General features: G+C 48.2%; 2 protein-coding genes across 2 annotated transcripts; both read right to left on the reverse strand.

The window, feature by feature from the left end:
* Nucleotides 1-237: 237 nt before the first annotated feature.
* On the reverse strand, nucleotides 238-1,567 carry LOC114846096 (neurexophilin-1-like). Its single transcript, XM_029134879.3, has 2 exons — nucleotides 1,383-1,567; nucleotides 238-1,154 (listed from the first exon to the last, which is right to left on the reverse strand). The coding sequence occupies exons 1-2, from the start codon at nucleotides 1,440-1,442 to the stop codon at nucleotides 423-425; spliced, it is 792 nt and encodes a 263-aa protein (XP_028990712.1). The 5' UTR covers nucleotides 1,443-1,567; the 3' UTR covers nucleotides 238-422.
* An 8,780-nt stretch (nucleotides 1,568-10,347) lies between these two features.
* On the reverse strand, nucleotides 10,348-25,504 carry LOC114846074 (tumor necrosis factor receptor superfamily member 16-like). The gene is made up of 6 exons (XM_029134843.3): nucleotides 25,149-25,504; nucleotides 22,484-22,625; nucleotides 19,456-19,812; nucleotides 14,257-14,521; nucleotides 13,774-13,946; nucleotides 10,348-13,465 (listed from the first exon to the last, which is right to left on the reverse strand). The coding sequence occupies exons 1-6, from the start codon at nucleotides 25,182-25,184 to the stop codon at nucleotides 13,122-13,124; spliced, it is 1,317 nt and encodes a 438-aa protein (XP_028990676.1). The 5' UTR covers nucleotides 25,185-25,504; the 3' UTR covers nucleotides 10,348-13,121.
* Nucleotides 25,505-27,906: the final 2,402 nt, after the last annotated feature.

The raw sequence follows: 27,906 nt of genomic DNA on the forward strand, positions 1-27,906 counted from the left end.
GACCTCATGCAGTGCTGGACCCGTGTACTAAGGGCATCACCTCCGCTGCCTGTTTAGTCAAATTACTGGTCACGTTCCTGCTTCGTTAAATACTCGCTCATGCAGAGATGGTCATTTGCCAGTGAACAGACCTGACCCACTTCACCTCAGAAGCAAGACTAAGTAATCCTGTCATGTTGTGAACCAGTCACTGATCCTGAATGCTACAGTTTTTGTCTATTTGTGAGGAAGATAATGTTAGGATTTGAAGCTTTTATTTGTCCTGTGTGATCGTAAACTAAATACAGCTCATTGTCTATAACAAGCTAGATATTGCAGTAATGTATTTACATATTAGTATATATGTAACTTGTGCTAAACACTAGACAATGCTACCATTGAAAAGCACAGTCCAGCTTTTCGGTGTGTTGCTTGTCCTCTGCTCAGCCCGTGGGCTGGAAGGCTCCTGGGTTCTGGTAGCTGTACTCTGGACAGACTTTCTGCACCAGCCGGTAGTCCGTGCTGTAGAAGGACACGTAGACGCAGATGACCTGGAAGGGTTTGGAGCACATCCAGGTGACCAGGCTCTGGGTCTGCACCTGAGCGCACGTCTTAGACGGGTCGTAGTTGCACAGCATCTCCTTCTCCTTCCGCTCCGTTTTCTCGTAGTCCACCCTGCAGTTGAACGTCTTGGAGTCTTTGGGGTTGACCACACTCTGGCGCACCAGGTCAAACTCCACCTCTTTCATGGGTGGGACGAGGCTCACGGACACGTTGCCCACGCCGGTGGAGTTGTGCCGGAAGTAGACTCCAAGAGAGCCGTTCCCGTGATCCACAATCTTTCCAATTATCAGCAGGTTCAGTTTCACCGTCTTGATGTTGGAATAAAAGTCTCCCCAACTGAACGTCCTGGACAGTTTAGAAGCTCCGTGAGCCTTCATGCTGGGATGATGAAGCTTTAAGTTGGAGTTGGAGTGCGGTTGGGAACTTCGTCCAAGTATTTCCCAAAGTCCCTGCTTCGATAGAGGGATGAATGGGCTGAAGGGTGGTTTGGAGTTCGGAGGTGAACTCCTGCTTGGAAGCGTCCAGTTGTTCTGCATAACTGGGTCTCTGTTGAGTCCAGGTGGCGTTTTCTTGTTGAAGGTGAAGTTGCTTTGATTCTGCCCAAGAGCCAACTAAACAGAAAGCAAGAAGCAAATGAATAAATGAAAGCGCCGGAGGAATGTTTAATTTATTTAACCCCACAAATAAATACATTGTAACTATGTTGCAGCAATTGTAACTAAAATAGTGAAATAACAAGTTATTCATCACTACATTGAAAAATACCATGACCTAATACTACCGTAATACTAACTTTCTACAGTCTCAGCTATTTAAAAGACTATTTAAAAGAGACGTACCAAACCAAAGGTTCCTTTCAGTAAAATCCATAAAAAGCCGTTTCTGGTGATGGTCTCCATAGTCCACAAGGTCCTATCACATTCTAACTACTAACTAACTACTGTTAGTTATGTTCATGTCCATCTTGGCTACAGAAATCCCCATTAACTGAACAAATAGCAAAACCGTCTGTGCTGCTGCTGCTTCCACTTACACATAAACTCACACACTCAGATCTAGAGAGTTTTAATACTCAGTCTCTCTCTCTCTCTCTCTCTCTCTCTCTTTCATTCTTTCTCTCATCCACCCAATTACCTTTTGCGGTAAGATGATTCAGATGTTAAGAGTAGTTGTACTGGGGGTAAAAAGTGGTACTTTTTTCTGACTTTATTCCTCCCCCTACTGTCAACCTTAGAATAATCTTGCGTTTTGTTTTGTGTTTGTAATTAGCAGACACATTTATTTTCCTTCATGGTGTTTGAGAGTAGAAAAGGGAGGTGGGATGCTTCCACCTTGTGGCCACTTAATACAGTTCAACCACTTTAGTGTTAGTGCAGCATAACCAGCATTACAAATAAAATCAATGGCTTACAGAAGTTAATCAAAAACATCTTGTGTAAGTAAGATATTAATTAATGCCTTAAAAATGTTGACGTTAGAGCCAATTACACAATTAGTCCTAATTGAAAAGTGGTTACATTTTGTTAAGATTAAAAGTAAAGATGCAGTTCTTTCTTCTGAACCTTTCTTCATTTGCTAATAAAGCTCTGTTTAAGTTGTGGTTGGGTTTCTATCTTTATAAGTCAGTAAAGTCCTGGCATCAATATTTGCACGAGTAGACATTTTTACTTTAAAAACTAATTTAAATAATTAAATCCCTTATTTCCCTTATTTTCCCAAACTTCTGCTCATTAAAATTATTTTCAGAACAGAAATGTTCTGCTTTAGCACAGCACTGCTTTATAAAATAGCACAGAAAAAGGAACCAAGTCTAAAGATTTATACCAATTTTGCATTAAAACGGGGCATATTTCTCTGTTTTTAAAAAATATATAATACATATTTGTCCAACATTGATGCCGACCAGGCAATTATTGAATTTTGTGTAATTTGCAATGCTTTTGCGTTCATCTTAACCTTAAACATTTTACAAATTGTACAATCAGATCTGAATTACAGGATGGCAATTCACACCAGGCTTTCTCTGCTATTACATCACTGAAAACCCTTTGAAAACACTTCTTTGCTGTTTGTAGTCTGGAATATCTGGTACCTGCAGTCCTGCATCCGACGATGGAAGCTCCCCCGTGATAAGCTTGGCAATATATTGGCAAAACATAGAGTCAGATATATGTATGTATGTGTTTGTTTCAAACATATTCTTGGAAAAACATTCTGGCATTCAGTTTGAAAGAAATAGATTTTTGCAGTGGAAGTGGAAGAGTAGGCGTCAGAGTAGAATAAATAGCTTATTGTCCCAGTTGTAGTTGGTCTTTTCAACTTCAGAGGGCAGCAGAAGATCAAATTCATTCAGGTTAAGTTCACCCACTGTTTTGTATTGAGTGAAATCTAATAAGCATATTTGTGAGTTCTGCTTCTATTATATCAGTAAATGTGCATGTATGAAACATTAACCACAAACATTAATTCAAGATCTTTCTCATTTCACATGAAACAAGCTGCCTGTGACACAAGCGCTCTGGTTTCTTCTTTGTTGGTGCTAGTGTGGAGACTGACATAACCACAGCCTCTGTCTTTCTAACATGAATATTAGGTCAAGCGCACATACTCTTTACTAGTGGTCCCTCACCTTCAGCTGAGTCCTATCAATCACAGCTTATGAGGGACTCACCCGAGCCGCCGTTCTCTGATGACTCTGTGCTCCTCGTGTTCAAGGCTTAGGTCCCGTGTTCTGTTCCACCGGGGGGTTAATCCCACAGATTATGTGGCATTTCCAGGTTTAAGTGTTAATGTGTTAACATGAATAGAGAGGAGTGAGAGTGACACACACTTCAACAAAAAGACACACCAGTCTGAATGGTATTAAGGTGTCAAATTATTATAGGCTATATCTGATTAAGGGAAGATTTTAAAGAAAGGGGCTTTTCTGTAAACATGGCTGTTCAGTTATGTCTAGAAAGTCTGATCACGTGAAAAAAGTCATTACAAGTCATCTCAAGAGGAACATAAACATTTCATTATGAACTTCATGGTGGCCAGGAGGAAAGGTCAGGGGTCACGGCAGACATCAAACTCTATCCTCTGGGGACCGTAAAAGGCCAAAGTAAATTTCACGGAAATCCTCCGTCGTTTGTTGTAACGCGGCGCTTCAAACCCACCGACTAAAAGGCCCGTATTATCTGCCCTGCTAGGAAGTAAACAAGTTCTAATAGGGATGTTAGTTCTTCAAAGCTCCTCCCTCAAATACCTCCACAGGTACGTGGTGTCCTCCTCAAATGGCCTCTGCTCTCTTTTGCCATTTACTCCTTTTCTGTGTCTGTTTATATCTAACTGAATTAACTAAATGCATGTCCTGAACTTTTGCAGATTTCATCTCACCTTTCCAATTATGTCAGATGTAATAACGTCCATATGGAGCAGGCTGTAACCTACTTAACATTCATAGTCTGCTGCCATTTGTGCTCTGACTGAATGCAAAGGGACGAAACAAGAGGATAAATCTTTCTTAAATTCAATTCTTTAAGTTGATGCTTCCTTCTGTGTTTTTCTCTGGTTTTGGTTTAAATCTCTTAATAATGTGTTCGTTTCCTGACTGTGCTATTGGGCTTTTTCCAAACGTGAGCCATCAAATTGCCTGGTGCTGTTTTTAGTGGCTGGTCTGTGCCTCAACGGGAGGTTGGAGGAGGGAATCTGTGAATGGCAGCTTGTTGACTTTGTCTGGATGCTGAGAACTTTGCTGGTTAAACTGGATTCCCTCAGAACGTCCCCCGTGCGGCGTGTTGGGGGGGTCAGGAAAGGCCGGACCTCCCCTGCCCGCTCCCATGGTGCTCCTTGTGTCAACACCACTGACCGCAACACGCCGCCCGTCCCGGCTTACGCTAATTAACGCTGAACTTGAGTCCATCGAGCACAACTTAGGCCTTTGGGAGAGTTTGAGAAGAGAAGGTGGAAATGACCAAAGGTTCTGTGTTGGGGTTTGGAAAACAAACATGAAATCTGACATGTCAGGAAAAAATTGTATTATTTTGAAAGTTGGTAATAATGATTGGATTGCAACAATTTGTGTGACCCTGTGTTTTAGGTGAATGAGGATGTTGGAGACATTGAGCTTTTACATACGTCTCATGTTTTTGTGAATCAAAAACACAGAGTTCATGGTTTAATGGGCCAAACAGTCTAATAGTGTCTTCTGGGTCTATCTCTGCTACTTTCTAAGAGCTTTTTTTTCTAAGAGCAGGAGATTCTATCTACTTTTCCTATTGAACATAATTTAATTTCCCGGTGAACTCTATACTCCTGGGAAGGCGGGACGCACACAGGGCTGTAGCTGCAATCCTAGAAGTCGTGACATTGACTCAGTAAGCGATGTGTGAAGATCAGCACTTAGTGAAGTGAAGTAGGTGCAACCGTGACTTTCAGCCACTGTTCATGGATTTACTGTGACATCTGGAAAATTACATCTCACCAGGAAAAGCCGTGTTGTTTTAAATAATATTTACTGCACTAATGTGCTTCTTCATTGGGTTCCACATAAAATACATTAAACCCCCAATCTAATTATTGTTTATCAGCCTCTCTTCCCTGCTGTTTTCATAATGTCTGTTATGTTGTATGTGGTAATGCTTATACATTAATGGATTCCATAAAAATCAATTATAATACAATGCAACAATTATGAATTATGTTGTCTGTGACATGCTGTTTCCATCAGCCTTTCATTAGAAATATTAGATCAGAGTTTTACCAGAGGGCTTCCTTCTGCCATCTGGTTCCACTGTCAACCTGCAAGTGCTTCCTGCAGTCTCACATCTTATTGACTTGCTAAGATTTGTAACATCTTAAAAAAATACTATTTTGTATTTAAATTTCCGTGTCTTACATGAGAAATCATGTTAACTTCAAGGATGAGCATCATCCAACTTAGTAAGTGCCCATTTTCTATTTGCTTCAAATGTTTTAGCTAACACCCATACCTCAAATAGTTAAATTCCAGTAATTAGAGCCGATGTTTATGGAGTGACTGATGGACTGGACCGAGCCTTTTCCACTGTCTCACCACTGTCTTCCGCCGGCCCATCCTCCTCCCGTCACTACCACCATTTCTCTCCCGCCGACGGGGACCGTGGGCTGTTTATGGACCGGCTGCTTCTTCCTGTTTGTGGTACTAAGAGTCTGAAATTAGATCTTCATCACAGAGGATTTGAGATAAACTGGGCAGCGGATCGGTCCTAACGCGATTTGCTCCTGGTTTGTGGGGGTGGGACCCAGCGGTGCGTGGTGCAGCAGACAGGAACAACAAGCGATTGACAGACAAGGATGGAGTTGACGACGGCCCTCCGCTTCCATGTACGTGGGGTGTAGATATGACAGCTCGCTGTTAGCGGCTGCCTGGTCGGCCTCCGTGCTCCATGCACGGCCCTGTTGCTGGCAGCACGTTCCACTCCAGTTGGTCCAGTTGTGATGGGGTAATTGGCCACTCCCATTACAACTCCCAGGGGAGAGAGGTTTGCTCCTTTTGCTTCTTTGTATCGTTGGGATTCGGGGTGTGGATCTCACTCTTTTCATTGTCCCACTTTGATCTGACTCCAGCACCTGACAGATGATACTGTAGCTGAACCCGACACTGCAGAAATCTGGACTGGGATTGAGAGGAGCGGGGCTCAATGCCAGCGTATCTGATGCTTTGTGTGCCAGACAGACACAGTGACCCCCTTGGATGAACTCAGGCTGAAAGGTCACGGCCCGTAGTGAAGAGGGACCTGCCCACAGGGGAAACTAGCCATTTTGTTGTGTTTTGCCACATTAATAATCATCATCATACATCAGCATCTCTATAATCCCTTAAGACAGAGACACCTATGGATTTTGACACAGTAGAAACTCACCAGCTTGTGCAGTATTGGATTTACCTCAATGCACATTTTAGATGAAGCATGGAAGCTGTGTGAAGAAGCCTCCACATACAGTCCAGTACAGTCCTGCCTCCATTAGCCGTGCGATAGCGCTATCAGCAATCTGAGCCCTCCTGTATTAAGACAACCGTGGACACACAGGGGCACTCAGCAGCGTTTGTACCTGTTTATGTGACGACTCAGCCCGACACTCCGAGCGTAGCCTTTCTCTCTTTGCTCACGGGTTCTGGGGGAGTGGGAGCTGATACAAACCTGCCACCCTCGCAGCCGCCGCATCCCCAGCGCCGCTCGCATACCTCACGGACGGACAAGCAGCGACGCGTCCTGCCTGGAGTCAGCGCCGAGGCCGGCGTTCGCCGACCGGGCCCCCGTTTGTCATCACAGACCGCCAACATACCTGGACCGCGGCGGGGAATACGTGCACGCTTGAAGAATGCCCGCGTGAGGATTCTGACACGTACTGGAAAGAAGAAAAGGCGCAGGAGAATAGTCAAAAAGCCACAGGCTGCTTCTTGAATGTCTTGACAGATGTGGGAATGGGCCGAGCTGTTTTTAGGGATACTTTAATCTGCAAAATTACATCACTCCTGTATTTAGAGACCATATCAATGTGACATCACAGCCATCACTCTATACCTGTATTCACCGCCGAGATGGGCGGAAACTGGAGCCTGTGTATTATATGAGATGCAGGACATCAATGCGCGTCCTTGGCGTTTCTGAGTCGGATTTCATGGGGCAGAACACAGGGACTCAGTTCCAGTTTCCTGCACACAGTCCAGACACCAGATATAGTCTCACAAGTAACATTTGTCTTGGAGAGATTGTCTTATCAGCGTAACATGTTGTAGCCAGGACTGGATTACTAGCAGGCCGGGGTGAAAGGAGAGCAGGCTGCCGCAGGAGCTCCAGGAGGAGGAGAAGCTGTTACGGTTTTATTTTAGATCAGCTTCATGAGCGGGTGCTTTAAAACCCAGAGCGACTGCTTGGGCGCTTTCAAAGCCAGACTCGGAGTCCCGCTGTCACTCACGATTGTACCTCTAGGTGCAGATCAGCGTCCGTCTGGGGCCGGTTGTTCCTGTGCTTCTGTCGTGACACGAAGGCCGCGTCGCCTCACTTGTCGGGACAGGATGACGCTCGCTCGCTCGCTCGCTCGCTCGCACGCACGCGATGAAGCCAGTCACCGCTTTGAAGCGTAGCAACATTTGTTGTTGCAGCGAGGAGGAGTCGTACGCTTTCTCTTGCTGAACAGGTCGGAGAGTTGGCAGCTGGTGCCCAGACTGGCGTCCTGAGGAGAAATCAGGAACCCGCGTGGCCTTAAAACCCAATTATACCTGTTATTTCCCTTTAAAGTCAGCAGCGACAAACAAATAAATCCCTTTCTGTTGGCCACAAAGCCACTGGCTGGAATTGTTACGAGGCTCCGAGCGGTGCGCTGGGACCTGTGTCAATGTTTCTCATTTTGTCACTTCCCCCACACATTAAAGCTTCTTGGTGATGCAGTAGGTCGAGACTGTAGACAATAAACACCAGCACATGCCCGTCATTAAGCCTTAATCACCCACTTTAAAAGCTTTTAGGAATCTGGAGTCGAAGGGACGCTCTAACTGCTCAGCGTGAGGCCCTGCTGCGATAACGTGAAGCGCATTCTTAATGGTCCACACGAGGCCGGTGACGAGGAAACACGAGGGCTTTTCAGGGAGCAGAAGCTAAATGATGGCGCACAGAGGTAGGATGAGACAGGAGGAGGGATTGTGTAGTAGACTGATGTGGAAGGAGGTGAAAAATGGCTCCATTAGGAGTCTAATAGAATTTGCCGTGGCCCTGGAGGCAGGCGCAATGGATTCTCCTCCTTGCCACTTTGCCTCCGTCTCCCCATCCCTCCATTTGCCCCCGGCCCACACATATAATTTCATCACTTCTCGCTTAATTGCGCGCGTCGCAGAGCGGAGGCAGGTGGGAGAGAAGGACGGAGCGCGGGAGGAGGAAACCGCAGCACTTCATTTCTACAGACGGGCGGCTTGTAAAAGCGGTGGGACCCCTGAGGAACGCCGTGTCACATGGGAAACGGGCCACAAATAGACTATCGAGTTGTGTTTATGTAACTAATGACACAATAAATGCTGCAGTCCAACCTGTCAATGAAGGGGAGATACGGTGAGAACGCGTCTCCTTTTGGATTCAAACCCGACTCGCGCATCCTCTCACCCAGGCTCCGCCTCCGTTCCCTCGTCGCACGCCGACCTTTGGCTCCGCAGGAGATCAGTCAGGAGCGGCGTTTCTGCCGTCTTCAAAGGCCGCGCCTGGCGTTTGATCCGCTCTTACAGTTCACCGTGACCAAAGGGACCACGTGTTCCCCCGGCGGAGCCGCGGACGTCCTACAGTCACTCGTTCATCATGTCAGAGAGGCGCTTTTTTGTTGGCCAGACAAAGATGCTGCTGACCTTTGAACTCAACGACAGACTCCACCAACCAATGCAGTATGAAGAACAAAGGAAAAGGAGACTAAAAGTTGAGTATTTTACATCATTTTGCAGCTTTTACTATTTGGCCTTAATGCTGCTGGCTTCTGTCTGATTTCCACTCTCTCTGCTCCGCATTCACATGTTTTCCTTGGCTTCCATTCAGGAACTTTGGATCGTGAGTCCAGCTTCCTTTGAATCCCTTTGAGACGTGAAGGATGATTACTATGTGCTGCTGAAGGCATAAAGGTAACGTTTTTACAGCCTCACATATCCAAGTCATAGGAGAGTCCTCTTTTTACGTGTTTTCTCGTCATCCCACTGGCGATCTGTAGAATAAATAAGCTTGTTATTCTAAGTCCACAATGAGGCTGGGTCCTAAAACTGACCATAACCTGTAGTAAATTAGAAAACTCTGCACTTAGGGGAGAGTAAGAGTGACTGAGTGATTAGGAGAGACTCTCACTAAATGTAAAATGTTCTGTTGGGCTTATATTCACTATTAGTACATGGATCTTTAACCTAAGCGATTTGACTGTTGACGGCTGGAATTACTCAGTACATCCCTCGGTTTAAGGTGCAGCCGGATCCCAACTGGTCACCCAAAGCCACCGAGGCCGATCCTCTTTCACCACCACATGTCACTCCTACACACATGGTTCCCCTCACACATCAAGCATTCCCCACTAATGACTCACTGGAGATTGGCAGTATAGTTAGCAGGCAAATGTGTTTTCCATTCAGACCATGGTTCATTTAGGACCTGATCTTGGGTTCTGAGGCCTTTTAGAACCTGCTGATGCCATTTCTGATGTGAATGAGCAGAAGCAGGTCGGGGTGAACTGAGGACGTGGCTGGGTCCTTATTTGCCTTCGTTTACTTTAGCTGGACTTGGAAGCGTCGTAGAACACTGTCAGGTATATATCAGTTATATATATATACATATACATATACATATATATATATATATATATATATATATATATATATATATATATATATATATATATATATATATATATATATATATATACACACACACACACACACATCTACACACATCTATATATATATATGTCTGATTCACTCATTGTATATATATATATATATATATATATATATATATATACGTATATATATACACATATATCAGTGTTGCCTTGTGTTGACAGACTCTCAGTATCTGTTGTGACAGTATTTCGTTGCTGCATTGGCCACACATAATGAAAAACTCGTCCATCTTGCTCCGCTCCCTTTTCAGTCTTCACTTGTGCTACAACTGTTGAGGCCTCCAGTGATCCGTCTGTCACATTTGGCTTGGATTACATGTCAGAGGGACTTTGGTGGAGGACTTGAGGAATAATGCAAAGGCCTGCTGCATCCTGAGGCAAGATACATACAGTACATGTTAGATGAACACAGAGCACGAGTGGATTTAAGAGCTTTATTATTGATTTTACTGCTTTTCTGCTCAAGGTTTGCTAATTCACATTAAGTATAGTACATTATAGCCTATGTATCTGTATACAAGGAACATTCAATATTTCTCACACGTGTACAGTTCAGTCCTGGTGCACGGTCAGTTTTCTCACTTTGAGCCAGATCACCGGGTCTTTTTTTTAAAAAAAGATCACATTAGTCTCCCACACGTCCTGATTTGCATGATTTCATTGCTTCTCTCAAGTGCAATATGATGAACTGTTGACCTTCAGCTGGCTTTTCTAGTCACAGCTACGCAATTAAACCTCTCGAATGAGAAAAAACAAACACCGTCCAGGAAAAAGGTGACAGTTCCTGACACAAGGACAAACCAAGAAGACGCAATTTGATGAATTGGTTAGTGAAATGAAGGAGGGAGGGTCTACGGGAGGTTTGTTGTGTGATGACAGATAACATGCAAACATTAGGCAGGAATCATTTCTGTCAGTGTCAGGAAACCAAAGTGGAGACGAAGCCCAAAGGGTGCAACGTGAATGTTTTTAGTAACGTGTTTTGGTCCCAACAGCTGGTCAGCCCCAACTTAAGATCTTGCTGGTGGTTTATTAAAAATTGGATCGAATAAAACTATGTAATTAATTTTATCCTAATCGGGAAGTGGGTTGTATGTTATGTTACATCAATGCTACATGTGTTTATCTGTCTATCTTCAACTCACATTTGTTGTCCCTGTCACATAAACGATTCACTGTTAATTGCACAAAGGCACCTCTCGTTCCCTTTGCCCTTCTCATCCTTTAAATTAGGTCATGTGGTACCGAAGTCTCATTCACATATCATACAGTGGCACCTTCCATGCTTCAACTAAAAAAATAGAAAAGGGAAATTATTTACAAGTACAAAATTAAGAGGTAAATAAGAAATACTTACAAAAGCAAAACAACTACATCACAAGTGCCTGAAAGAATTCTAGGCTTTTGTGATGTACAACGGACAGACTTACAGTAAGTGCTAGAATCTAGGACAACAGAAATATAAAACACTTTACATGTTATTTAGGAATCAAAACCTTCATTTAAAATAACACTGCAGCGTTGAGCTCAGTGCGCTAGTGGTTAGTAACGTCTGTCCCCGGGAGGAAGATGAACGGTGATACGGTAAACTGCTCCTTCAAATGTTTCTCCAAACCTAAAGAGTCACTGTGGTCCTCGTTGGCAGCATTAAGACTCAAAGTTGAAGCACTTCCACTAATTCACATTGAGTTGTTGAAACGCACGATGCAAAGAAGCAGAAAGGCAATAATTAAAGCATATTCCTCAGTTTCACCTTTGCATTCGAGTAATTCAAAGCTCTCCTGTCTCCCCCGTGGTCTGAACTGATCCCACATCCTTTGGACTTGTGTCTCTGTAGGCTTCTCTTTTATCGAGAGGTCATTGTTCAACACAATGAGGGAATCAGACACCCGCTCCCCTCCCTCATCCATCGGTTTGAAAGATTGTCAGTCGCAGGGATCGACGCTTTTGGTAAACGCTGCGCGTCCTCAGGAACAGAACGATTGTCGATTATAAAGGGCGACACGGTGAGTTTAATGTAGACGGGATATCGCTACTATTCAACATACCCTGAGAAATGAAAGGAGATAGAAAACCCTGGATTTTGGCTTTGCATTTTTTCTCATTTTGCACAAATGTTGCACGACATTTGCTTTGTCTTGGAGTTCGCTCACCTACTGTCAATAATGCATTTCACCATCTGTAGCAAATGATACTAATTTAAAACACAGAACCTTACGTTGGCTACTAACGCATGGGATTAGGCAGTATATGGTCCTCTGGTGTGGTATATGGCAGGATGTGTTGCTGTGTGTTGTCTAACCTCTATGGTTGTGTATAGGACATGCATGGCTACATACTGCAGGTCTACGTGTCTCGGTTGTGGTCTCCTCTGCCCGTTTAGACCCAGTGACTGGCGTTGGTTACTGGTGCTTTGATTTCCACGTCCTTCACTTGTCTGGGTCCGTGTGGAAGAGTTTGCATGAGCGCCCCTGAGTAATGCCCACAGTCCTGAGCACATGTATCGGAGTCTCACGTTGCCTCGGTTAATGGCCTGTCCCACAGGCTCTCTAGCTGGCAACGTCTAGCCAACGCATCATGTAGCACTTTCCAGAAGAGGAAGCATTTACGCAGATCACGCGAGGCGACGCCATGACGGAGATTGAGCCCACGTGTGCGGCACTTGGCCTCAATAGCCAGCGAATAGCTGGATGCCGATTGTGAGAACAGGTTCTTTTGAGGCGCTCGGAGCCCGACGCCCTCCAGGACGACGGCAGTAACAGACATGTGAGCAATGCTGCCTTTCAGGTAGAGTCTGTTGAGGTCCGCTCCTCTTTGGTAGCTTAGATCTAAACGTACAGCGCTGGCGCGTGAAGGCAACATAAACATGTTTGACTATTAAACATAAGGACGTGAAGGATCAGCTGCTGCTACGCGGTTATTATAGTCAGACGTACAATGGCTGTTTAGCTTCCATGCTGTTCTTGGGTCGTTAGTTGGGATTTTAAATGGCTGATTAAATGATATTGTGATTATTAAATGATAATATAATGGATTTGACTTAATAGGTTATTATTCATTCAGTCTGGCATCTATCTATCTGTACCTTCACTGTGACTGCTGGCTTCTGAAAGCGGTGGAATTATCTGGGACGGGGGACGCCTTGAAATAATACTAGGGTCAAAGTTCAGGTTCTGCTCGGAGCTTCGGGCGCGTCACACCACGGACGTGGCCGTGGGCTTGGCGGCGCCGGCGCCCGGCGCCAGGCTCTGGGCCACGTCGTCGCGGTCGATCTTGCGCAGCGCCGTGCGCAGCGCGTCCACGCTGGCGCAGTCCCTGCCGGCCCAGTCGGAGAGGAGCGCGCGCACCGGGTGCTCCTCCTGCCGGAAGGTGGCGATGCGCTCCTCCTCGTAGCCCAGGAGGCCCGCCAGGCTGCACCAGTCGCCGTCGTCGGCGCGGCCGCGCTCGCCGCCCTCGCCGCCGCTGAACAGCAGCTGCTCCACCTTCTCCCGGGCGTGGAGAGGGAGCAGCAGACAGGGCTCCTCGTCCATGGCGACGACTGCAGAGAAGCAAGTGGGCGTTTGAGTGTTCGAGTTATATTACTGTTCTCCAAGCACGCGATGGAACACTTAGAAACCGCCTGGAGCGGACTGAGCCTCTATCTGCGCTGTCATCCAGGATGCAGTAAATGGTCTCATTAAAGGTAGAGTTATTAGAAATGATGGCTCTCCTTCCTTTCATCTGCCACTGTGGGTGCAGCCTTTGTGTTCATCGGCCCAAACTCACAATTCAGGACCGATTTCTGCAGGTTCTCGACCTGACACTGCTGGATAAATGAGGGTTGGTGGGTGTTAATGGGGGGGGTACCTGTGTGCGTCTGAGTCTGGCCCTGCTGCTCCTGCAGACTCTGGCTGTCCACGGATATGCCGCTGTCGCTGTGCAGCTTCTCGCCCTCGGGAGACGGTGTCTGGTTCTGGTTCTGGTTCTGGTTGGGTGTGCAGTTGTTGGCGCCCTGCTTGTTCTGCTTACAGCTGTTCCACCTCAATAGGACAAAACGAGCAAACTCAGAAACAGAAACAAACTTCTCTCTTCTGCACTTGAACCCAGACTCGATTCTAAAGCCTATTTTTAATAAGGAATGTGGTAGCGTCCTCTGCCAAGAATAACCCGCAGAGAAGTGATACCAGCTTTACAGGTGCATTAGCCTAATGTTGTTACAACGTCAATACACATGGTAATAAAACACTATCACTTTAGAATTATTTGAAGGGCATTAATAATTAAGTGAGAACAAGCACCGATGGAGCTCAGGGTCCAATAATTTATTAAGGCCTTCGCTCTGTATCCCACCTCTTGAAGATGATAAAAGCCACGACGCCGACCACCACGGCGGCCAGGATGGAGCAGTAGATGGGGATCAGCTTATCGTTCAGCCCCTTGTAGAGCGGCTCGTGGGAATCGGCGTCGGTTTTGGCCGTGGCGGTGGAGGTGGAGCCGCCGCCGCTGTCGCCGTCGTCGTCGGTCGGGTCGTCCGGCGGGAAGTCGTCCGGCGGGACGTCGTCGGTGGGCGTGAAGGAACTGGGGAAGGGTGTGGAGGACCCTGAAGGGTACAGGACTGCGGGAGGCGAGGAGGAAAAGCAGCAGCGTTAGGCTCCGTGACGCGGGGGCCCTCAGACCCACCCATTCTCACCCCCCTGCTCCCCAGGGGGCCGTCCACGGGGCTAAGAGCAAGTGTCCATGCAGTCGACCGCTAACGCTGCTCACCGCGGATGTGGGAACCCATCCTCGCGTGTCGCTTACTTTGAGTTACTCACATCGTCAACAGGAAGTCGTCCCGCTGGCCTGCGAGGGCTCTAAATACCTCAGGAGAGCCGCTGAGTGCAGGGCGGACAATGTTCACTAATGAGGCCGAAAGTGTTTGTAACGAGCTTATTTAGATGGAGGCGAGGAGCTGCTCTGAGGCTTTTAGCTCCAAGAATTCTGAATTTACTGCATGTCATTGTCAGTAGACTAATATTATATATTATACTGCATGTGTGTTATTGTAATCTGACGTAATATCTTTCTCATGATGAAGATGATGTTATATTACCCTGAGGTCTATCAAGCTTAGTTTGACAGATTGTTTTATCACCTGACACATGGAGCAACAATATGATTTGTACACTTTGTACACTTTCACTGCCTGTTTGTCTTGCGGCTATCGTTGATACGTTTCTCTCTGAGACTTTATTTCCCATCAGGCTCAATGATGACCCCCCCCCCAAAAAACCACCTCATACACAGAAACATACACAATCACCATCACCAATGTTGTTTGTGTGTACCGCCGGCTTTGTTAAACCCCCCCCTCACACACACACACACACACACACACACACACACACACACACACACACACACACACACACACACACACACACACACACACACACACACACACACACACACACACAGTGGAAACTAGAAACCATTCACTGACACAGATGGCCTTTGTCCAGCACTAAAGCCCCCTCCCCATCTTTTCATCCTTCAGTCTTTCTGTCCATTTTACCTCTGGCTACGCTTTTGCTCACTTCTATCAGGCATTTCCCTTTTCTGTCAATCTGCGGCGCTGGCTGTAATGATGCCTTCGAGTCTTTGTGTCCATTAACCGCCAACCAATCATCTGCATTTATGCTTCTTATCCGGTTGATTTGTTAATCTGTTAATAATTAACCAGGCCGTATAAAGAGCTCCTTGCTGTGTGCCGCGTGTGATTTGGGTGTAATTGAGTGTTGGCGTGTGCGTGCGGTTCCCCGCAGCAGCCACACCTGAGTTCGACCCGTCACTCGAGCCGCTTGCAAACAGGTGTTTCTGCCGCGTCGACATCACGCGCTTGAAACGCTGACTTGGGGTTTGAGGCAGAAGGAATGCGGAGGGCTTCAAACGCCAGCGTGAGCTTTTTTCATGTGATCACACCTGAGCGAGGACGAGGCCGCTGCCGAGACCTGCCCAACAAAACCCCAAGCGCCTGTGGCCATCGCAACATAAAACAAGAGGCACGAGTGGAAAAAAAGATAAATGAACATTTGTTAAAGCCTCATTTGTGTTTGACACCAACGATTACTCTGATTTCTACTTTTTCCTCGTTTTCTCCTCTCCTCTTTGACGCCTCCGGCTCCGTTCCCACCGGCGTGTTCCATGCGTCTGCATGGGTGCGAGTGTGTGCACGCCTGCTCCTGTGTGTGCCTGCATGCATGTACCCCCCCCTCGTTCTGCAGCAGAATGTGATCAGCACTCGTAGAGGTCAAGCGGAGAAACCCGAGAGCGCGCGGGGGAAACTCCATCGCTTTTATCGACCAGGCCGCGTTCTCAGCATCTGCGCTCGCTCCAGCTCTGTGCATCTGGTTCTTCTTTGTGCTCCTCTGATTCCCTCTCTGTGTCTGGCTCCCATTCATTTTCTGTACATCACCTTTGTAGCGAGATGTTCTGGGCATTTACTGTATTGTTAACAAAGTGACTGTGAATGAAAAGTGATCAAGGAATTCTAAAAGCCATAAATTGTGGAAAATATGAATTCATCCATCAGTGACAGGAACAAAAATGCAAGAAATGAGCCAATCACCAAAGAATGATCACTGCCCAGTCCTACTTATGCCACAAAGCAGTGATTGACTGCTGCTCCGTCGCTTCCCAAACACCGGCCGTAAATCTCACTGACGGCCGAACGCTGACTCTCCGCTTGGCAGCGTATGAACGGCACGAGCGCCAGCGCGAGTGTTGTCGTCACCCTTGGACCAGAGACACTCGCCGGTGGCGAATCGCCTCAGAAATCCCCCCCGGGAACGGAGATTCCTGAGGGACGGCCGGCGACTTTCGGGGAACAGCGTCGCGGTGACAAGGGGTCGATTCTTGTTGCGGAGAAAGAGACACAGTGGACTTTAACTTTAACTTTGTCATCACAATGCTCACAGTGTGCGCAGCAGGGGGCGAGAAGGTCGGCTTCCGCCATAGAGCCTCAGTCAATACAGATATAAGTCTGAACACAATACACAATGAGTGACTGTGCAAGACAAAGACAGTGAATTATTTAGTCAGACGGGCGGGTGGAGATTCTTCATAGCTATTGATGTGGTAATGCATGGATGCTGGAAATCAGGAATGTCAATGGCATTTTATCCTTTATTGTTTCCCCCATTTGCCTCCTTCTTTTCATCACTCAGATCCTCGCTGCATTCGACCGCTGGCTAAACCCTCCCACACACACATTACACCCAGTCAAACCTCCAGTACCTCCAGTAGGAGTCCTTTGGCTGAACTGAGCGTGCCCTGGGTGCCGCGCATGGTGCTGGTTAGCAGATTAGCTTCCTGGTTCTGGAGGGCGGCGGTCGATCGTTAAGGTCAACCAGACTCAGGAAGGAAGCAGCTCCCTCCTCCTACTCACCTATCGGCTCAATAACCCAGTGCACTCGGCCCAGTCACCCTGCCCTCCTGTTTCCTCCCTGCACCACCCATTCAACCTCAGCTCACATCTGTAATGTTCACTATGATGCCTTGTTGTATAATTGCCTGTCTGTTGCCCCCGGTTCCACAGAACCCAAAGCTAGTCCTCTGTTATGAGGTCAGTCCACATATGTGCAGCCAGTTCTGGGTCCAATCTCCACAAGGAACAGGGTCATGGGGGGAAAGCCCGTTCCCCGGAGCCTCGAGGGCTTGAGCCAAAACTTCAGGCTGATAAGGAGAAAGACAGCGGCTGCTCCGTCCAACTGGAGCTGTTGATGCAGCCCAGTTGCTCCTATTGATCATGATGCTGCTGCGGCTGTTGTTCAGCCACGTTCACACCTGTTTCTAGCCTTGTTTGAAACATCTTCTCCTGACTTGTGGAGGCCCCTCAAAGGATTGTGGGTAATTATGTCATATTCAGCGCGCACATCCCCAAGGAAAAGCCCAAAAACCACCTTCATAGGGGCCTCCGACCTTCGACCTCGCTGCGCTGCCTGCAGAAGAGTGGAAGCCATATCGCGCTCCTTGAGATAAACATCTTGACCTCAGACTCTCGACCGTGGCTCTAGTCTTACAAAGTCTGGTCAGTATTAGCGTGTTTTACCACCAGAGAGAGATGTTTCTTTCCTCGTAAGACGCAAAACAAGCCACTAATCCCTCTGGAAGTGTGGGAGGAAATTTGATTTTCACGCCTAAACTCGTGTGCACGTAGAGCAAACTCTCTCTATAGACAACCTACAGTGAAGTCAGGGTGATATTCTTGTCCTTCCACCTAGTTCAACCACGTCTCCGGTGTCTCATGTTACGACTTGTCTCTTCACAGGCAGTGGCCTTCTGTGCGCTCCTCTCTCCCCGTTCACCCTCCTGACTGTGTTTAGCCTCCGGGCCTGTGTCGCCTGACTCCACCACACTAATGGATGTGGCAGCGTCTGGCAGCGCTGCTGATTCGTGAGCATTGATAAAGCTTTTGCTTCTGTAAAAAGATTACATTAGAAGTAAGGAGCACATGATTGGGTTAGAGCGGGGAGTAACATATGATGATGTGGGCTGTGAGCCATCGTGCCTGGAAACGCAGCGAATTTACATTGATTATGAAGACTGTGGTTGTTTTCGGACTGAAGTTCTGTTTCCTTATATGTTGGATGAACCATCTCTCCATAAAGACGGGTAGATGAGCCTGTGATGGGGGTAAATGAAGCCCTGGTGAGTTTTATTGTCAGCCAGTCAACGTCACTGGCTCCCACAGATCTGGATTTCAAAAATGTTCTTCAAAAACCCTCAAAAATTCTCTATTTCAAGTTTGAGGTCAAATGCAAATTCCTGTGATCACTCTTTGAAGCAGTCACAAGCAAAATCCAGGAAACAAACCTAAATTAGCGTTGCTGTCTGTTTTAGTCATTAGTAGCTCTCGCCAGCAGCCCCATGGGTTACGCTCAAAGCCCAGCTGAGCCAAACGGCATCATGGGAGACAGACAAAAGACTCCCTTTTGCCCCAGACCCACTTTTTTCCTCCTCCACTGTGATAACAACATCCTGCAAACCCGACTGCGGGGACCGTCAACAGACCCCTTTTATTGTCATCCCACAAAAGCGTTGATTTAATCTGCGCGGCATCGGGTCCTCGGAATGAGCAGTGACTGCAGTCATAAGGAATTTGTGATTCTGCGTGCGATACCCACAGGGTGCGATGATATAAAAGACACTCTGAGCCCCGTTCAGATGTGTGACCTCCTTTTAAATCCTCGGCGCAGGAAGAGTGCGGCCTTTGTGTGTGCGGCCGGGATGAGTCGGTGAGGACGATGACACCAGCATCGGCGTGGCATTTAGGTCCATCAGTCAACAATGTATATAGTGTCGCGCTGAGATGATCCGATTTTGTGGCTGCTGATGCAAGTATGTGGGACTATTGAGTCCACCGTGACCCTGAATGCACCCCATCATTCAACTCAACTCGCTCTGCACAGAGGTTCATACAGAGTCATCTGACAGCCGCAGGGGTTGCTGCTGTCACACATGTAGCGCTCCAGAGCTGCCTGAAGGTAACAGTGAGACGCTATGTCCTACCTTGACAGACGGTGTCACTGGTGGAGGTGCAGGCCTGCTGCACCTGCTCCTCGTCGCAGGTGGTGCAGGGGATGCACGGCTCCCTGGAGCTCTCCTGGTCCGAGTAGGTGTCGGAGACGCACTCCTCGCACGTGGTGTCGTGGTCCCGTTCGCAGCTGAGCAGCATGCCGAAGCCCTCGGGGCACTTGGTGCACGGCTGGCACTCCTGGGAGCGGTCCTCGAAGTAGTAGCCGTAGTTGCAGACGCAGACGGCGTCGTTGGAGTCGGTGCAGGGCGTCTCCATGCGGTGCAGGCCCGTGCACGCGGTGCACGGCTGACACCGCTCCGTGTGGCTGAAGTTCTCGGAGAAGGTTTCACCTGAAACCAGAGGAGAAACGCTTCAGAGTTGTAATAATGTTTTATGACGGACTTGGAAACATTATATGTTTATGAAGCACGGTTTCCGAGGACAGATACTGGATCTGCAGCAAACGCAATCAATAGCGCAAGTTTTATGGAATTATATTTTGGCTGGATAGAGAACTGGGAAACACTAAATTATGCAATAGACCCATTTGTAAAAGTATCTGTGTGTGTGTGTGTGTGTGTGTGTGTGTGTGTGTGTGTGTGTGTGTGTGTGTGAGAGAGAGAGAGAGAGAGAGGGAGATTAGAGAAATTTTCTAGACATTCTCTTTATCTTAAAGTAAATACATAAGACTAATATATATATATATATATATATATATATTATCTAAACTTGTTGCTGCTGCATTTCCGCTCCGCTCTAACAAATCTAAGGACTTAAAGGCCACTCTTTAACTGCGTGTGGCAGGAGACGGAGGTCTTGAGGCATGCAGCCTCCACGACGGCCCTTCGCTGCTCAGCGTTTCATAGCATATCAAGTTTTCGGGCCCACCAGCGGCCACCGCGCTGACGATCGGGAGGGAGATTACAACAGAGATGAGAAAGCGATAGACAGAGACAGATGGAGAGATGACAGGAAAGAGGAGACTGGGCCACAGGAGATGAATCTTTGTGCCCAATTTGAGCTTTAATTGATGGTGTCAAGTGTGGCTCCATCACATTTTTGCCATAATTATGTCTCTTGGAGTTGAACCCCCCTTTCCCCCCCCCCCCACACCCCACCCCCACCCCCCCACCCCCCCACCCCGCCCCCCCCCCCCGACACCCCCCCCCCCCCCCCCCCCCCCCTCCTCTTAGTGTCCAGTCATGTACTGGTGCTCCCCCCTTCACCCCCATTACCTCCCACAACAACACACTCAGACTGCGCTCGCCCCCACTCCCCATGAGTGCTCTCAGAGCCATTATCATAATGCCACGCATCAATAATGCAGGTCAATACATTAATAACGCCGGCCTGCAGCACGGAGAGGGGGCCGGCGCATGGGGATGGGCTCGCATGGTCCGTTCCAGGCCCCGCGGATCATATGATCACAGCAGCGTTTTAACATACTTTGATTCGTCCACCCATAAAAAGGCATCGTGAGTTAACTGCTGGCTTCTTCACAGTGTGTGTGTGTGTGTGTGTGTGTGTGTGTGTGTGTGTGTGTGTGTGTGTGTGTGTGTGTGTGTGCGTGTGTGTGTGTGTGTGTGTGCTAAGCCGTTTCCATTCCAGCTGTACTGGCTCTGTTTCATCTCCCCTCGTCGGCCCAGTCATGCAGACCCCCTCTGTGTGTTTCATCTCATCACTCAGACCCCTGTTAACATTCTGTAACCACCTCTATAAATGGGCGCTTGTGCACGCTGGATGCTGTCAGCTGTGAGCGATCCACCTAAAATAGCGGTGGGAGTCGATGTCGAAAGAAAGTCTGGCTGGAATGTGACAGATAAACTGTAGTAAGTAGTTTCTGTCATGAAAAATTAAAATAGGCCAAAAGTGCATAGAAATATTTCAACGTTGGCTGCGAATTCATTCTGAAACAACAATCTTTGGAGAGAAAAGCAGCGAGGAAGATAAACTGCTTCTGCATATCTGGCTAATGAAGGCTGCTACCAGATTGTATCAGCTGCAGCAAATGGTCCTGAGGTGCTGCAGACACTGACACGCTGTGTAATCGTCGCCTGCACATTTGCCCTTTGACCTCTGGTTTCAGAGAAAGTAAAAGTAAAACGTATTTGTGTGACATTCAGAGTTGGGTTCTTCTTGCAGGGTATCGGGTCGGTTAATGGTGAAGACATGTTAAAACACCTGCCTGCATTATAGATCCAATGCTCTGATGGCTTTTTAAAACACGGCTGTGATGTTATCTGATGGACAACTCTGCTCCACATGATCAATTTTCCATGAGTCAGAGTGGAGCTCGTCTGTTTGCTCCTGCCTGAGCTTAATAAGCAGCGGGAGCCTGACGAATAATCGCCCGCAAAGATCAGATCAGAGGCAACAGAAGCTCCGCAGACGCCGCGGACGAGACTCACGCGCGGTTTTGTGCCGCTAGAACAAATTATGAGGCAAGAACGCGTTATGGAGATTTATCTTCTGGTCTGAAACACGCGTATGAAAGCATCCATCACTCAGAAGAAGAGCCAGAGAACACAGTAAAAATAAATATGTTCTGCGACTTCTCTCATGACCTGGCGCCTCAATCATTTTGTCTGAGGCCTCTTTGGCTCGCGCTTTTCCATTCTTCACAGCCGCTTCTCGTCTCGTCTGCGAAGGGAACTCTGGGAAGCGGGTGGGAGCTGGATCTGGACCGAGCCGGGCCTCACGGGCTCATCCACCGTCCCTGCGCCGCCGCAGACTGGGAATACGAACGGCTCGACCTCAGATCCGCTGCATTCTTCCCGCTGCTCATCTGGACCAGAACCCGCTCCTGAACCCGCTCCGCGTCGCCGTCCTCCTCCCGTCTTCCGGCCAATCGCGGCTCGCCTCCCTACATGGTGAGGGCCGCGAGGAGGCCAGCGGCGCCGGTTGCGCCTGGCTTCTCGTTCAGCTGAAGCAGCCGGACACGTCTGCAGCCCGTTCTCACGACACGTGACACATGCATTAACGCAGTAAACTTCATTAATATCCTCCTCCTCTGTTACTCACTGTCCAGACAGGGGGAGCAGGCCGTCTGCGAGGCTCCACAGGGTCTGACGACGCCCTCGCCGGGTGGACACTGCCTGCAGCACTCCCCGCTGGCCGTGAACTGGCCCGACGGACATTTCTCCTTATCGGCCAGAGCCCCGATCTGCAAATAATGGGGGAGATCATGATGCATAAGAAATACAGGGTGGGCGTACGTCAGTAAATCAGTTCATTTATTGCCTAAAAAGAGGCAACAACAGAAAGAGAGACTAAATAAACAATATGCTGTGAAGCAGAATTTATGCTTCCTCTCATAATATTTTCACGTCCCCGGAGATTTGTTTTAAATACACTCAAGCACTAGTTTCCAACTCAGGGGTCGTGACCCTGAATCGAGCTGCATAAGAAAAGATCTCAATGCAACATCAGTTGCTTCCAGTTTGTTCTCCTTTTTTACATGCTCTCGTCAAACACTCGGCAGCGTTCCCTCGACGGGCTTTTATAATTAGTTTCCCGAAAAACAAAGAGGCAAAGCTTCGTTTTAAAAAACGCTCACAAGCCAGAATGTTAGGAAACCACCGAGCCCACACACATGGATCCCATCCCAGATCCTACCACGACATCCGATAATTACATCATGTAAAATACAAACCACATGTAAAGTTCGGTGAAGATCACAGACCTGGAGGTGAGGCTAAACCCGACTACGTGCGCTCACGGTCGGAAGCGTCTGCATTTACGTATTTATGACGCGGCCGCCGATGAATCTTTCTATCCTTCCACTCACAGCGGGACCTTAAGCTCCAAAGCAAACCTGTGTGAACGCAGCGATTGACTCCTGACACCGAACCGCGGGAGACGTCGGCCTTTCACCCCCCCCTCATCGTTTAGGGGGAGCGTGTTCCACTCTGGGGCACGATACCTCTCGCGCTTGACAGACGAGCGGCAGCTCAGATCGTATCTAGAACCGCATAAATGCGGATTTTGTGCTCAAGAGACTCAAGGGAAACATGTGAGTCAATGTCATTCTTGCTGATTTAAATATTGTTTCAGGCACTTTCGATTGTTGACTCAGAAAAAGTCATAAAAAGAGAAGCTTTGACACATTGAGTGTGTGCGTCTCCTCGTGTGTGTTTGTCGAGGGGTCCGTACATTCGCCGTAAATCGCCAGGTGTCAGGATTTAGGTGTGTGCGGAATGCTGCCGTCAAGACGAGCGGGAGTCTCCGACGCATCCAGCGTCGCCGCAGGCACCTCTGAGTCAGCTGACACACACACACACACACACACACACACACACACACACACACACGCCGTGTCACGGCCCATTCACCTTCAGGCCTCTGGTATTCACTTATGCAGCTCCAGCTGTTTGGGGAAACTTCTGGGTTTTCTCCAGCGGCCCATGAACAGCAGCGCCTCACACACACCTTGCTCCAAAAAAAGCATTTGTGTTGTTGTTAACCCCACTTTGCCTCCTCTGCACCTTGTACACACCCATTGGCTCATAACATCTTGTGAACAAACCTGTTCCTAATTGTCTGACACGTTTGAAACGACTCCAGCTTTTTTTATTGTTACTGTTGCATCTCCAGATGTGGGAGACACGCCTCGTTATCTCGACCCCCCCCCCCCCCCCCCCACACACACACACACACTGTAATGACAGTGCACTGCTTACACTTCGCCCCGTACAGATGAATTACAGGGTTGTGCGATTTGGGCAGATGAGCTGTCGGACGCGCAGCCGGCAACAAGTCGCGGCTTGATTGTGCACGTCCGCTGTAATTGCTTTTTAGGGAGTTCGAGGGTTGCGCCCTTCAACTGCTGTCGTCCCGTCTCCCCGGAGCTGAAGCGAGGGACGAGTCGATCACGTGCGCTGCTGTTCACGCAACGTCCGAGCCCCAGACGATCTCGCTAATGGTCAACTCAGTGTTCAGTTGACGGCACTTGACCTCTGGACCTCCTGTCAGACGACTGTGATGATTTCGACGTCGCCGAATCATCACTTCTGATGAGGAGAGAGGAGGAGACGTGTGGGCGTGGGCCGGGGGGAGGAGGGCACGTGTGCCTGTGTGTTTGGGGGGCTCGGGCTGTATCAATATTACATGCGCTGAGCCAGCAGAGGATGCATAGCCATCAGTGGGAGCAGCTGTCATGTTGCGGTGATGCAGCCCGTTCCTGACGAGCTGCAAATATGAAAGGCTCCTTTAAGTCTCCAGCATGCGTATACCTGTGTCAGTAAACTGGAGAAAAATCAGATGATGACCTATTAATCCCTAATTAATCAATTTCATCACAAGATCAAGAAGTTAAGAACAATCAGGGGAGCCTCATCATCAAACACACGGGGAGCTCCTCCAAAGGGGACACTGCATCATTGTTATTGTCTGTAGGGCCACATGTAACTGAGAAGGGCGGAACTCCAGCGGCTCCAGCTATAGAGTATCACGCCTGAATGGCTGCCACATACATCAGCTCCCCTTCTGAGCCACACTGAAGGCGGAACAGGTGCAAAGACTTTAAAAGACCAAAAAAAAAAAAAAAAAAGATTAGCGGCAAATGAAAAGCGAGCGACAACGTGACACGCGAAGCGCCGCGGAGCGAGATGCGGTCGATCAGTCTCACTTAGGCGCAGGAAGTGGATGATGTAGAGGGTGTCAGTGGAAGTTTAAGTTGAAGACTCACCACTCCGAGCAGCACTGCAACGAACGCGGAGTTCATCCTGGAGCGGATCGGCGTCGGATGCGACACGGGAGGATGCGCGTCTCACTAACTCCGGGGCGAAGCGACGTCGCCTGTCATCGCCGCGTCTCTTGACGCTTCTCTCCTTGTTTGTCGAGGGCGAACTGATTGTCTCTAAGTAACTGCCGAGAGTCCTCCGTTGGCCTCACGCGCGCAGAGCGGACGGGATCCAGTGAGTGGGGAAACTCTCCGATTGGCCCGTGGGACGTTCGCCTCCGCGCGCCTCGCTCCTAATGAGCGCACGACGGGAGCGCTCGGCTCAGCGGCTTCGGGGAAGCAGCCGTCTCCCTTCTCCACGCCCACTGCGCGCGCGCGCACGCACACGCACACGCACGCCGACCTGCTCTTTAACGGCGCAGTTCAGGGTCTGAGATGGTCTTGCTGAGTCGGAAAAACCAAGCATGTTAAATTTTAATAAGACAAATTAAGTTTGGTGTAAATCGCCCATTTGGCTCGTGGCTCACGGGCCGCACTGATCCATTAAATGTACGTTTTCTCCAGGCAGATCTTCCCTCAGCGGCTTTAACGGCTTAGTAAACAGTGATGTCTGAGTTGAAATGAGACACAGAACATCACTTAAAGTCCTTATAAACATTGTTATAAAGAAAACGAAGCTTCACTTCTTGAGATTTTGTTTAGTTTTTAAACCGCAGCTGACCTTGATTTATATTGACTCGCCATTGTGTTTTTTTAAAAAACAAGTAATATTTCATCTTCGTCCCTACGTATCATCTTGATTAGACAGTGATTTATACAGACCATAAAGCGAGCGAGGCCAGAGGGGCACGGGGGAAGAGAGGAAGCTGGGTTGCTATGGCCGAATAAATAATGCATGGAGGCAGAGAGAGAGACAGAAAGGAAATCAATCTTAGAGTCACGTACGAGTGGCAAAATGATATTGTTATTCTTCAATGTTGAAGAATGAAAGCCTAAAAAAGGTACAATTTAATACTTAACATCATTTTTAATAATTAAAGCACTTTAACTTTAGAAGCAACCACTTCTTTCACTGGTTTAGAAGAGTCAAAAAAAGGAGAGCATGTTTTGTCACATACACACACACACACACACACACACGCACACACACACACACACACACGTTGACCATCTGTCACTGGAGCGCCGGCCGAGGACGGGTGGTCCAGGGGACGTCCCGTCTCAGGTTCTGAGAAAAGGCTCCTGTTCCGGGCTGCTGCCGGTGCAGATAAGCGTCCGTTCTCATCTGCATCTGCCTCACGGGCTTCACCCGTCTCCTCTGTTTAGGACCCCTTCCTTCAGGTGAGCGCTCGTTCTCTTCTCACCACCCGGCGAGCGAAAACCACCTGTCACTGGCGCATCCGCAGCATCGCAGGGGCAAAACATCGGCAGCGGCAACGCGATCCACCGGCTGCTCGCCCGCTTCGCTTCTAATGTACTGTAATAGATGGAGAGGCATCGCATGACGAGCCGAGGAAGCCCTTAAATTACTCGGAGAGCACTCACGGCACGAGAGCGATATCATGTTGTGTTTGGAGGAAACCTTCAGAGCACTGCAGTGTCAGACAACAACTCAGAACCTGAAGCGGCGGAGGCCCGGCCCGGTGAGATGGCACATATCTAACTCTGGGTGGACCTGGGATGGGCCAGATGGCTGCAGGCCCCTCCGACCCCCCCCCCCCCCCCCCCCCCCCCGGGACGCCCTCAACTGCACTTTATTGATCCGATCCGCTTTCTCTCTCCATTTTCACCAACGTCCACGCCTCACGGAAAAACAACAGAAACTCTATATAGGGAGGAAATGATGCCGCTGCTGTGTTTACCAGCGGATTCTGTTCAGAATCTCCAACTGCACATTTGGGCACAGTGACATCAGTGTTGTAAAGGATTCTGTCCCTTTTCTTGGAGAACTTGGGACATGACCTTCAGCTGTGACCCGGCCTGAACCCAGGACTGGCGCTAATGGGAGTGATGTCATGGTGTGCAAATCCAAGCAGCATTAAATTAAGTTCTGTCCTCTTATGACGAACCTTCACCAAATACTGAAAGGAGTCGTCTCAACAGGCCTCAGTGTTAGTCAGATTCCAGTGGAGACACTTTAATTGAGCCTGAGGCTGTGACCAGTTTATTATGCATTCAGCAGCGCAGACTTGGTGAATAACATATGCACACGCACAAACAGAACCAGACGCACCCCGCTGAGTCCATGTGCCGTCACAGGGCCACAGGTCCAGTTCAGGATGATGCTTGAGTTCTGCTGACCAGGTCAACTTCCTCCAAAGCGTAAAAAGAGCTTATAAAGGATGCTGGTGTGGTGACAGAGCATTCAGTGAAACGAGCATCAACCCACTATTACATTATGTAAAGGTACGTTGTTGTAAGATCAAGTATCTGCAGCTTAGAAAATTATTTTGGTTTTTAAATAAAAGTGAATATATGAAGTTTTTGCTGCCAGTGATGCTGCTGCTGCTGTGACTGATGCAGTGCTGCCCCCTGCTGGCGGAGACCCTGCTGAGGTCAGTGCAGTACAGAGGGAAGACAGTTCAAATTACCCCATATAATAATAATCAAATGAATTATTAATTATTTGCATCTGAAATGGGACGTCTTCTCATGTATTTGTCCGTCTGTGCGGTTCAACAGTTCCGCTCATGTTGCGACTGTGTGTTTCTATGTGCATGTGCAAACCCAATCTGATAAAAAGTTTAAACTGTGATTCATAAGA

This window comes from Betta splendens, chromosome 19, assembly GCF_900634795.4.
Source record: "Betta splendens chromosome 19, fBetSpl5.4, whole genome shotgun sequence".
NCBI classification, from domain to species: domain Eukaryota; kingdom Metazoa; phylum Chordata; class Actinopteri; order Anabantiformes; family Osphronemidae; genus Betta; species Betta splendens.